Genomic DNA, 12,985 nt, shown 5'->3' with positions numbered 1-12,985 from the left:
GCTTCATGTTGGGCACGACCCCTTTGCCGTCACAGCTAGAAGCTTGTGGCCTGGTGCTCAGAGGTGTCAAGCACCCGCAGCTCCTATTGACTTGGGTAGGAGCCAGGGGGCCCAGCACCGTCCAGAGGAGCGGTTGTTTGTACGTACAATGTAGACGTGAAGTCTGCAGAAAGGGGTGGCTCTCCTAGAGAAGGGGCAGCATATGGCAGCCCCATCCAAACCCTCGCTGGCTGGCTCGGGGGCACGCTGCTGCCTGACAGCTGCTTTACGTGCAGTGAGTCTGGGGACTCATTCCAGGGCCTAGAGGACACGTGTCCACAGCCCCAAAACACTCTCCTCCACCTGGCGTCGTCAGCAGAGAGGCCACAGGCTGAACAGGCCAGAGAGGCAGCAGAGCCGTCTCGCTCCTCCTGACTCAGCAGCATTCTGACCGGGAGAAGGAGGTTTGGGTCCTCAGGCCTCTGGCTACTGCCCAGCTGGCTTATGCTGGGGATTTAAACAGGACGGTGCAGCGTGTGCGTATAATCCCAGGAGAAGCCCATATACGCACAGCTCTGGAATGCATCAGCTTGTCCAGGCCATGCTGGGAGACAGATTTCCTTCTGTCCGATCCCCAGCCAGCTGGCTGACATGCAGAGCTCCCGGAGACGGGGAAGGGAGGCTAGCTGTGCCTCAGAGCCACCCAGGTGATCACAGAGAGCCCAGCTCGATCACCTCTGGGCAGGGGCAGAGTTCATACGCGCCGGAGCATAGTTCCCTCCCTGCCACCGAAATCCAGGTCCAGGTTTTAGCTCCTCTCCAGCCTTGCTTTCCAAGCCAAAGCTTTAGGGAGCCGGCTGATTCTAGCGGGAAGTGGAGAGGGGAGTAAAACCTGGACCGGAGCCCTCAGCCTGCGGGAGCTGGAACCCCTATTGTTCAGGATCGCCTCTCCAGCCCACCCCATGCATGCTCACCTCTTGTTGGCTGTCGGCCGTTTTCAGCCATTTCGACCTGGCTCCGTTGCCCACCAGCGATTTCTGCTCGGCAGGGAGGCCGCTGCGGGGGGAGTCGGCCGGCTCAGCCCCACTGCACTCCAAGATGGTTTTCACTTCTGGAGGGTTGGGCTTCTGCTCGGGGATGCGAGCCACTCGGAACCTGCAGATACAGCAGCGCATGGCTCAGAGACACTATGGCGGGGCATGGGAACGACCAGCCACCCTGGGGGCATGAGCAGTCCAGCCAGCGTTACCCCCATATGTGGAACAGTGGGCAGGGCCTGACTTAACACTCAGGACAGATGCAGTTGTCTCTGTGCAGTGTATCTCCCTGCCTGGCCTTACAAAGGCTGGTATATGCCTCATTACACAGATGGGGAAACTGAGGCACACAGAGGCTAAGCAGCCTGCCCAAAGTTACACAGCGATGGGTAAGGCGAAGATTTTGTTGTGGATATTTTTAGTAAAAGTCATGGACAGATCGCAGGCAAAGAAAAATTCACAGAAGCCGTGACCTGTCCCTGACTTTTACTAAAAATATCCACAACAAAATGGGGAGCCTAGGCAGCTGCCTGGGTCCCTCTCCACTGGCAGCTCTGAGCTGCGGGGGTCCCCACCCCGCCACCCAGAGCCCCCGCCTTCTGGGGCGGCAGGGGTACGCCGCCACTTCCTGCCTCCACAGGCAGCAGGAGACCCTGCAGCCCCCAGCCAGCGCTGGCTGAAGTCATGGAGGTCTTTGGAAGTCACCAATTCCGTGACCTCTGTGAGTAAATCGCAGCCTTAGTGACGAGTGGCAGAGCTGGAGGCCTGGCTCCTAGTCCCGGTCTCTAGTCGGATGATCACACTGCATCGTCTGGGTTTAAGATGAAGTGTTTGTGCATCTTGGCTAGCCCTCCATATCCAGCCCACGTTAAACCCCGGCCGGTGGTACATCCCGGAGATGGCTGAACAAGTGACCCCACCTTGGCACCCTGCTGCCTAGGATATTCTCCCTGGGCACCAAGAGGGGGCAGGGTGCCATGCCCGGTCTATGCCTCTGCTTGGGGAGGCCTGGTCTGTATGTAACACGGGGCCTCTGGATGGCTTGTTGGCAGCGGGGACTGAACCCAGGATTTAAAGCCATGAGCCTCCACTACCTGGGCTAGAGACCCAGTTCCTAGCAGGCTCAAACTCTGAGGCGGTCCAGCCACTAGAGGGGGACGGAGAGCCCCACCAGGCAAGCCCCTGCTCAGCTGTACATGAGACCCAGCTATGCGAGAAGCCCTCTTTCCTCCTCGCCATCGGAGCGCAGCCATTCCAGGCCTGGTAGCATCGAGGGCTTGGGCAGGGGCCGCTGCCTCTGGGACTGGCTCTCTGCAGCGGGCTGGGGACCATTAGGGGAAGGCTCCATTTAACGGGGCCTGCCAGACAGCGGGGTTGAGATGCACAATGGGCTGCAGCAAGTGACCCATCCTTTGCAGGGTCCCCCTGCGCACTCCTAGAGGTGGGCCCGAGCTGTGATGTGGGGCTGCAGGCCCAGGCCTCGGGGCAGGCCCAACTCCACTCCCGACAGCTCTGCGTACGACAGGGATCTGCTCCCTTCAGGGCAGGGTCCGGTCCCGCTCACCTGCCCACGGAGAGGATGGTGATCTCTCCTGGCCGGCTGGCTTTGCCGCCCGGCTTTGCCGGCTTGGGGGCGACGCTGGCGGGAGCGGGGATGGTGGCGGCCGCAGCAGTGGCGGCGGCTTCCGGAGAGAGCAGCACCTCCGGCCACTTCTTCTGGCAGCAGCGGGTGCAGCTGGGGCCCGAGCGAGTGGCCAGGCCCTGCACCGTGTGCAGGTGGTGTTGGTGCCGGCAGATGTGGGGGATGTGCGGTAGGAAGTGCAGCCTGCTGGGGAGAGAGACAGTCAGGAGGGAAGGGGGGGGGGTGAGTGACGCCCTAGTTAAAGTCTCCCTGCGAGGGGGGCAGGCCATTGCTTGTCACAGGGGAGATACAGGTCCTGCACATCACAGCCCTGATCAGCTAGCACCCCACCGGCATCCCCACCACCAGAGCGGCCTGGGACGCTGACTAGTCTGTATCCCGGCTCCCTGCTGCCGAGCACCAACACCCAGCCTCTCACCGGCACGTCGCCCTGGGGCTGTAGGGTTTAACCTGAGCACAGCTAAGCTGGGTCAGTGGGTGAAGTGACCGGCCTGTATCCTTCCTCCGGCAGCCAGCTCCTGGATGTTTTCTAGAGCTGCCCACCCTGTGCAGCAACCAACGGGTCAGCCCGGCTCACTCCCCCACGCAGCCAGTGCGGTGCCTCCTTTGGGTCACATGGTGGCAGTGCTGGCTTCCCATGGGGTTACGGCACGTTTGCATCTTGCGGCACTGATGGGATCAAGCCCCGCTACGGCCCCGCTGAGTCCTACGGGGGTTTGTCTTGAGACCAGGGCTCAGAGAGTTGGGTTTGGTCTGGGCTACAAGACGGAGCCACGTCGGGGCGTGTATGTTTCCTTGTTGTCCTGGGGGCTTCCTACAGGGAGACCCTTTGGGAAAAGGAGCTGTGCCTGGCCTGCCCCCTGATGCCAGCAGCAGCCCTGAATAGACTCCCAGCCTTCCCCTGCTCAGGCAGGCCCGTCTCCACTGAACCGCCGCAAACGAAGCCAGTATCAGCACAGGGGCTGCAGGCCCAAGGCCCTTACCTGGCTGCAGGCTTGTGGCTGGTCTGCACCACCTGTTTGCTGTGGTACTCCTTCAGTAGCTCCTCCAGGGCCGCAGCATTCTCTGTGGGCAGCAAATCAACAAAAGGGAATTTGATCATAAAGACAGATGCAAAGGGAGACACAAGACCAGTTGTTCAGCCATGGGTCAGCTCGGGGCCAGAGTTAGACCGTCACAGGCCTGGCCCTACTTTTCAAAGGCTGGGCTAGGCAGGTTCACAGCTGTGGCCTAGTTAGGGTCCATGGGCCGAAAGACCTGCACCCTTTGGCGTGCTGGCTAAGGAAAGGGGACAACTCTCAGATGCTGGAGTTGTACAGAGGAGCCTCTCTGGAAATCAACTCCCACCTGTTCATGCTCTCTGTATGTGTGTATATATATATATATATATATATATATATATATCTCCTCAATAGATGTTTCACTCTATATGCATCCGAAGAAGTGGGCTGTAGCCCACGAAAGCTTATGCTCTAATAAATTTGTTAGTCTCTAAGGTGCCACAAGTACTCCTGTTCTTTTTGCGGATACAGACTAACACGGCTGCTACTCTGAAATCTGGAAATCAAAGTCACTGGCCAGCACCAATGCAGTGCTACCAATGAAGGAAACATGTTCCATCTCTCCCCTGAGTGTAACATGCAGCCACAGCTCCCCAGCTTTCAGTCCAGGGGCAACCACATGGGTCAGAGATCCCCACCTCCCTTGGTACTGTACTGACCTTTCTTCTCCGTGATCAGCTGCACAAGGACCCCGATGGTATCTTGGTTGGCATCTTCTATTCTGTAGGCTGAGTTATTACCTGGAGGGGGACACTTGGGTATTAAAACCTGCTGCCATTCCCCAGGCACAGTAACGCAGCGACTCAGCACCTCACCCACGTCAGCTGATTAAGCCTCATGGTGATACACAAACAGGCAAGTGGTGCACCCATTTTACAGATAGGGAAATGGAAATGAAAGGACTCTCTCAAACTCAGTCAGTGGCCTGGCCAGACAGAACCCAGGCATTCTGGCTCTCAGTCCAATACCCTGAGCACTCTTCCCCCTGCAGAGCTGTGAAAAAAAAGTTACATTTTCCCTCATGAACCCTTCCCCACAAGTCAGAGGGTATTGGGGATTGGTCCTGCTTTGAGCAGGGGGTTGGACTAGATGACCTCCTGAGGTCCCTTCCAACCCTGATATTCTAGGATTCTTCTCTACCACACAAGTCACCTGGTGTCCAGGATCAGCTGGGAGCTTTCCAGTCCTTTTATTACATAGTAGTTCTAGCACAATATGGTCTAGATAGTACACAGCCCTGCCATGAGTGCAGGGGACTGGACTAGGTGACCTCTCGAGGTCCCTAGAGAGGGCTCTGTTACGCTAGGTGTTGTACATACATTCACAGCCAGCAGCCCGAAGAGTTCACAATCTAAGCGGACAAGACAAAGGGGGCATTGTGGCTGTTTTACAGATGGGAAAACTGAGGCACAGAGGAAATAAGGGACTTGCCCAAGATCAAGCAGACAAAGCTGGGAATTGAACTCGGATCGTCTACACCCCAGAGCCTTAGCCACGAGCGCAGCCTCCCTCTAGCCCAGGACAGCCAGCCAAGCTGTCCGTCCCATGCATTGTTCTCCAGCTCGTGCTGCCTTAGAGCAGGTGGCCTATTCGGGACCTTTAGCAGGTCATTGGGGCAAATGGCCTGACCCAAAATCCCAGATCCTGGCATGATTCCGAGCCCCAACCTGGCGGCATGAGCTTGGCTCGGATCCTTAGGGCCATACGTTCTGCCTGCTTCGCCCCACTCCTGAGGTGGGCAAGGCACTGCCAGCATTGTCAAGCTCTTCGCTTGCAGGCCCTGAGTACACTAGAAAGAGACATTCCTCTGGGCACCCCACCCTTTCCCCACTGCTCATTCTGGCCTTTGCCCATGACCCTCAGGTATTTTGAATACCAACACCACTACACCCACTGGCCAGGAGATGGCACTGCTGTCCCAGCCCAGCCCATGCATTCTGGGTCTCGCGGAGACAGCAGCGCCTTCATTCCCCCTTAGCACAGAGAGCTGAGGTTACAGGCGGTTGCTGGCTAACGCAGCTGCAGCCCAGATTGCAAGGAGAGCTGCAGCCACAGCTCACAAAGCATCGCCTTGGGCCAGCGTCTGATCTCACACCAGAGAGGTGGCAACGGACAGAAAAATCCCAGCTAGACTTCCCAAAGCCAGTGGCGAGGTCTTAGGGAGGTGACGCCCTGAGCTGGCGCAGTACGGCCTTGTACGGGGCAAAGCAAATAGCGCTGTCTGTCCAATACCCTGGATTGGCGACTGCTGGCTCCATAGATTCATAGATTCTAGGACTGGAAGGGACCTCGAGAGGTCATTGAGTCCAGTCCCCTGCCCTCATGGCAGGACCAAATACTGTCTAGACCATCCCTGATAGACATTTATCTAACCTACTCTTAAATATCTCCAGAGATGGAGATTCCACAACCACCCTAGGCAATTTATTCCAGTGTTTAACCACCCTGACAGTTAGGAACTTTTTCCTAATGTCCAACCTAGACCTCCCTTGCTGCAGTTTAAGCCCATTGCTTCTTGTTCTATCCTTAGAGGCTAAGATGAACAAGTTTTCTCCCTCCTCCTTATGACACCCTTTTAGATACCTGAAAACTGCTATCATGTCCCCTCTCAGTCTTCTCTTTTCCAAACTAAACAAACCCAATTCTTTCAGCCTTCCTTCATAGGTCATGTTCTCAAGACCTTTAATCATTCTTGCTGCTCTTCTCTGGACCCTCTCCAATTTCTCCACATTCTCCAGCAACAACCAACCTGTGGTTAGTTACCAGGCTTGCAGCAGGCATCCCTGGGAGCAATTCTCTGGCCTGTGCTATGCCAGAGGACATCACAATGGTCCCCTCTGGCCATAGAGTCTAGGACTCTTGCAGAACTCCATGTTAACAAGTCCCCATCTATCCTCTACCACAGACTGGTGGCTCCCAGCCTTTCCCAGGCTACCACCACCCAGCTCTTGTAGACCTCAGAGCACTTTACAGAGGGCAGATGGAGAAACACACAGAGAGAGAGGGGAAACGACTGAGTCCCAGTCAGTGCACCAGACCACACCGCCTCCCCCAGAGCATGCCCAGGAGCCAGCCGGCTCCCGCTCCAATTCAGCAATATGGGAAGGGCAGGATGGTCACAACCCTCCAGGTGACCCCAGGTTGGGAACCCCCTGCCAGGAACCATTTCAGACAGATCCTTCCATGACCCCCCTTCCCTGGGCACATCAGAGGTAATGTTAGGCCATCATCAGAGACGAGATGGGGACGGGTACTCAGTTCCGCCTCCATCAGGTACCTGTGCCAGCTGCAATCTCAATCGTCATGAGCCCAGCAGCCCTGCTGCTCCCCTCTAACCAAATCTCGTGGCAGCGCCCATCCTGAGGGGCTCAACAAGTCTGACACCAGAGAAGTGCCTGGCCAAGCCCCTTGCAAAGCAGGTGGGCAGAGTCTGGCTGGCAGTGCGGCCTGGTGAATGGGATGCTGGACAGCCGGCTGGCCACTGATGCGCTGAGTGTCCTTAGCCGCAGGTGCCTCAGTTTCCCTAGCTGTAACATGGGGTATAATAGTACGTGAGATGACAAGCGTGTTGCACGCCCTGTATTATAATTAAGGATAAGTTTGGGTCACGGATATTTTTTTAGTAAAAAAAAGTCACGGACGGGTCACGAGCAATAAACAAAAATTCACAGAAGCCAGTGACCTGTCCCTGACTGTCACTAAAAATATCCATGATAAGAAGGCTAGGTGGGTTCAGTATCCACTGCTGCGGTGTGGGCAGGGCCGCCCAGAGGATTCAGGGGATCTGGGGTCTTCGGCGGCGGGGGTCCTTCCGCTGCGGCTCTTCGGGGCACTTCGGGGGTGGGTCCCGGAGCAAGTGAAGGACCCGCCGCTGTAGACCCGGAGCGGAAGGAGCCCTCGCTGCCGCCGAAAGACCCGGAGCGGAAGAAGCTCCGGGTCTTTAGCAGCAGGTCGTTCACTTGCTCCAGGTGTGTTCGGCGGCACTGAAGGACCTGCCGCCGAAGACCCACCGAAAACTCTTGTGGGGGCCCCTGAGGGGCCTGGGGCAAATTGCCCCCCCCGGGCGGCCCTGGGTGTGGGGGAGCTCGGGGTCCCCCGGCCTGTACGGCTGGGCTGCTGAGGGGTCTTCCCACCAGGGCGAGGGCTGGGAGTTCCAGCCCTGGGGCAGAAAACGTCACAATGGAAGTCATGGATTCCGTGACCTCATCGTAGCCTTAGTTATAACAATTCTTTAGTTAAAAAGCAACTGGACAATCCAGAGAAGCCCCAGCCTGGGCTTTGACCCAGGGGCCTCTGATCTGCTGTTTGAGGGACACCCCTCTCAAATACTCCCTGGTAACTTGGCTACAGTTAACTCTGATCCAGAAACTAGGTCAGCCTCAGTCCCCTTGTCGTGCCTGGCTTTTCTGCACAGCAACCACTGGCGCTGCAGACATCAGGGACTGCGAGCCCCTGTAGTCATGGCGACGGCAGCTGGGGCTGGGTGCTTCAGGGTTATTTAACTTTCATTCTGCTCAGAAAACAGGGGAGGCGCGCTGCAGGGCAATCACCGAGAGCCGCGGCGGGCAAGCCAACAGCATGCCAGGCTGCCCGGCAGGGCTCGCGCTCGGAGACAGCAGGCGGAGCAAGCGGGCACGCTGGGCAGGTGTTAGTTGTCACTGTGGTTCTAGAGGGGTTGTGTGTTGCCTGGGAGTTTGAGTGAGGAATCAGGTTTAGAGATGAGTCTATTTCTGAGGGATCTGGAGAGGGTGGAAGCCCAGGTTGGGGGGGGGGGGGTGACACACAGCTGAAGGCACAGAGACGAATAAGAGAAGGCAAGTGAAGAGGGTGCTTGGTCTTCCTGCCTGTCAGTGTGTGTTGTGTAGGGGGGCGGGGAAGATGGATGCTGTTGTGCGGTTACTTTGTTCATAGCCTAAGGGAGATGTAGCAGCTGTCTAGAAATCACTTGCCGTGCCAACTCTCGCCATTTTAAGCACAAGTCTCACAATATTTGCTGTTTTCTTCTTAAAGCTCCAACCCCCGGAGTCATGAGATTACAACCGAATCTCAGTTTTCGCGTAGAGTCTGTAGGCCTCACTGCTGCAGAACAGAGCTCGAAAACGTGACCCCCGTAAAGACTCAAAACCCAGAAACCCAAACAGACCCCCAGGTATGTTTAAGTCTTGTGATAATTTAGCCATTTTCCTGGTTTTTTGGAGCCGGACTCAGGAATTGTGAATGCACGGGAGAAGCAGGCTCCGTTTTAATCAACCCCAAGCTTCCCTCACAGCGGTTAAGAGCCCCACACATCTGCATCAGGCAGTTTTATCTGGAGGATTCCCCTGCACCTCTGCAGTGGGATTTAAGAGAAATAAACACATGCCCCCATCATGGACTCCATAAAGAGGGTGGGGTCAATGCATGGAACAGGTCGAAAGCCCATTGCCTGAAAAAGCGATGTCAAAGGACTTTCCCAAAGTTCCCATCTGGCCCAGGGACTAATGGCAGAGGGACAAAACTAGGACCCAGACTTCACCACAGCTCAGGACTGTCCCAAGCCAGGATTTTGATTCAGCTCCCAAAGTGGTTCACAAGCGCCACATACACAGTACTGCAGAAATGCAGCCACCTCTGGGATGGAAGGTACCAGCCAACTTGCACATAGCAAAGCATGCCAAAGTGGGGAGGGGCAGGGGAGTATTTTGCCCTGTTGTGTCTTGCCCATGAATGCTGTTATCAAAAGCACCATGGCATTTCTATTGATCACACAGAAAAAGGGATTCCAGTTTTAAGGTGTCACTGGAGAATTTCCCACATAGCAAACCTCAGGAACCTGGGTGAGATAAAACACTGACTCACACTTGCCAAGATCTGAACCGTGGACTCCGGGGGGGTGCCAAATCAGACGATTAGGGATCTAAGCCATCCCCAGGAGCTACTGACCACACTCCAAATGGGCCTATTGTTTTCAGAGAGCAATTTATCTCAAGGCTCTTGATCTATCCTGGACTTTGTTTCTATTGTCTCCAGTGATGAGGGAGGCACCGGGGACAGGCGTCATGGGGTGACGGAAAAGTAACAGCTGGTCCAAGCATCAATGCTGAAGAGATGCATTCCTATTGGCTGAAGTGCCAAGCGCGTCTAAGGCAACCGCAAGCCAGCCTAGTCAGCCAAGTGCTATTGGTTAGGAATAGGCTGGCTTCTGGCTGAACGCCTATAAATAGAGGGAGTCTTCTGGGATATTCACAGACAGCCCTGTTGCTACCCAAACTGGCCCCCTCCCATGCCACCACAAACAGAGGTATTAGAGTCTTAGTTACCCCTCGTATTATGGCCTGTATTGCAGATAACAGCTAGATCTCAATGTGCTGTACAAAGGGGGACACGGTATTTTTATCTCCATTTGACAGATGGGGAAACTGAGGCACGGGGTGGGAAGCAACTTGCCCAAGGTCACACAGCAGGCCAGTGGCAGAGCTGGGAACTGAGCCCAGGTCTCCTGAGTCCCAGTCCAGTGCCTTATCTACAGAGAGGACCAGGCCATTCCTAGCACAGTTTGGCTAATACCTCAGAGACCACCTAAGTAAGCATCCAAGACAATTATATAGGACACTGAGGCTAGAATAGCCCGAGATTCTAGCCACCAGGCATTAGGGACAGAGCGTTCCCAGCAAAGGGGCCTTACCTGCAGAACTCCTTTCCACAAGAGATTGGAACCCGATTTGGGGGGGGTGGGGGGTGGAGCACACACCAGTTGGATAAAGCCTTCTCCAGGACTGATGCTCCAGTGATTCAGAGGACAGCCAACCACAACCCACCCTTCTCCCTCAGCCTGTGTTACTTGGGCAGCCATGCATTGCTGTGCCTATGTCAGGCAATGCAACAAATCCAGGTGCTGCAAAGTCACACACCTGGGGAGAGGGGATTCAAACTCTGCTCCTTCAGCACCAAAAATGCAGGCAGCAGCTGTGTGAGCTACAAGAAGTATCCCGACTGGGGGCAGCAGTAGGTACCAGACCATCTTTGCAGCTCAGACACTGGAAGGCAACCCTGATTCACATGTATTACAGCCAAGAAAAGAGGTTTTCAGCCTGCAGAGGCTCTAGTGATGTGGGGGGTTGTGAGTTTTGACCAGCACCAGTGTCACGAGTCATAGCACTATCCGCCCCCTTCCCCCTCAAGGCCCCAGGCTGGAGAACTTTCTTCAGGCAAGGAGGACTGGATGGGGGCTCCGATCACAGCATTGCTGCCATTCCCCTACTGGCCAGAGGGGGTCACTACAGAGCAGCTAGAAACACATGCTCCTTTCCCTGCCCAGAGAGAAGGACTGGGACAGGATCTGAAACCCAAGCCTCTTACAAGATCCCAGGTCTGAATCTCTACCTGAGAGAAGGCCAGATCCGATTGTCTCAGAGAAGAGCGAGCTCGCTCCAGAGAGGCAGAGCTCAGGCCCATTCTCCTGGGGGCTGGTTGTACAGCTTCATTCTGGCTTGTGTCTGGCAGCTCTGGACTCTCTTTCAGCAGCTGTGTCTATTCACAGTGCCACTGGGGTACGGTTCTTGAAATACTGATTTACTAAGCACGGGGGGAGGGAGGGGAAGGTAAAGAAGATCTTGGGACCAGCCTTGGAATCGCATAGAGAGACTCCTGGCATTTCTGGTGCAGCCTGGCTGTGCAAAGCAGCATGGGAGCCATCGAGAGCTTAGCAATAGGCAGGGAGTGGGGGCGGCGGCGGCGAAGCCCTCCTGTAACCAACCCGCGTGCTGCAAACACACTTGTTCTCATATGCACCCAGAGGGGAACCAAACTGGAGCCTGGCTCCTTAGCTCCAAACACTCAGACTTCTACCACTTGATCTAAGAGCTCCCTAAGCTACCAGCAGATCCCCTCTCCGGGCCAGTCACTAGAGGGCAACATCTCTCTCACAACACAGTCCTTAACTAACCCTAGCCCTGTTCTCACTGAGAAATTCCAGAAGTGCCTCCCATCATCGATCCAGCACCGGTGAAAAGGCTTGTGCATCCAGGGAGCAGAAGGTTTTATTACTGTGTCACCTGGACCCACAGACACCTATGGCTGGGTTTACACTAGAGAGAGGTCTCTCTGCTGGAGAATGGGACGGGGGGGCGCCTCTCTGCACAGCTGTAGCCTGCAGGAAAGGAACTAGATTGACTTCAGAGGAAATGAATTGGCTACTGGCACTGAAATCAAGAGGGAAACAAAACAAAAAGCGAGGAGAGAAGAGAAACTGAATTCCATCCGCCTCTAGCCTCCGGCCGGCGAGGCAAAGGGTCTGGAAGGAGGGCAAAGGAAGGGAGTTAGCAGATTCCTCTCTGGGATCCAGCACCACACTAGGGTCGAGTCACATGCCAAAAGGATACAGCGAGAGCTGCTGGAACACTAGAGGATGGGCCCCGGATGGAATGGAGGAACTAGACACCAGCCTGCCTGGCTTCCTGGGCAAACCGCACTGCTAGCAGGGTCCTGGCCAATGCCTTCCCCACTCAGATCCTCTCACTCATTTCCTTTCCCACTAGCCAAAATCGGACGGTCAGCAGGAAGCTGCCTCATTGCTGTGACTTCCACGCCAAGTCTGACTGCAGCTCCCCCAGGGCAGGATGATCCAGGCACCGGGACAGAGGCCCCTCTCTCCTGGTGTCACCTCTGGGAGTAGTTAATGCTGCCAGCTGTGGGGAGGCAGCGGGCTAGACACGGGGGGAGCAGCCACTTGCCCCAAGCCTGCAGGATCTCATTAACAATGACAATTTTGCCTGCCTGCACTTCCCCCTTTGGGCCACTAGAGGCTGCTGCGCTACACACACTGCAGGCAGCAGCCTTAGCTGCCAGCGGTACCGGGTGTCCTGAGCTGCCCCCACACCCAGCCCACCCTGAGCTTAGCAGCAGGGGCCTCCACCCTGGTGCAGGAAGTTAATGGAGGAGGCAGCTCAAGGCAGCCCCTTCCCGGTTGTGGCAGGGGCAGCTGCTGGAGCCTGCACAGGGCAGCGGGATGGAGCTGGGGCATTGTCCAGGGACCCCAGGCCCACATTGGCATGCGCTGGAGGCTGCATTTGCAACCTGTAAATCACCCGACCCCATGTGCACACAGAGGGGGCGAGCAGGGAGAGTTCAAATGACAACCCCTCCCCCGCCCAACTCCCCCCATCAAACATAAGGATTTAGTTTAAATCTCCTGCCATTTAAGCCAACCTCACATTTCTGGAGGTTTCCGGGGGGGGGGGGGGGGGGGGACACGGACGGACGGACAGAAGCTCGTGAGTCAATCTCAC

At 56.0% G+C, this 12,985-nt stretch overlaps 1 protein-coding gene across 1 annotated transcript in view; it reads right to left on the bottom strand.

Annotated features, from left to right (window-relative positions):
* Positions 1 to 908: 908 nt before the first annotated feature.
* The window catches only part of RELT (RELT TNF receptor), a 32,094-nt gene continuing 20,017 nt past the window's right edge, over positions 909 to 12,985 (bottom strand). The window contains exons 6-9 of the mRNA XM_065397768.1: positions 4,379 to 4,459; positions 3,642 to 3,723; positions 2,581 to 2,844; positions 909 to 1,134 (exon numbers count right to left, since the gene is read on the bottom strand). Of these exons, the coding sequence (XP_065253840.1) occupies positions 909 to 1,134; positions 2,581 to 2,844; positions 3,642 to 3,723; positions 4,379 to 4,459 (653 nt within the window). The remainder of the gene's footprint in view (positions 1,135 to 2,580; positions 2,845 to 3,641; positions 3,724 to 4,378; positions 4,460 to 12,985) is intronic.

Source organism: Emys orbicularis, chromosome 1 (genome assembly GCF_028017835.1).
Source record: "Emys orbicularis isolate rEmyOrb1 chromosome 1, rEmyOrb1.hap1, whole genome shotgun sequence".
NCBI classification, from domain to species: Eukaryota; Metazoa; Chordata; order Testudines; family Emydidae; genus Emys; species Emys orbicularis.
The sequence above is the reverse complement of the archived record's forward strand: the minus strand, read 5'-3'. Positions and strand labels throughout refer to the sequence as shown.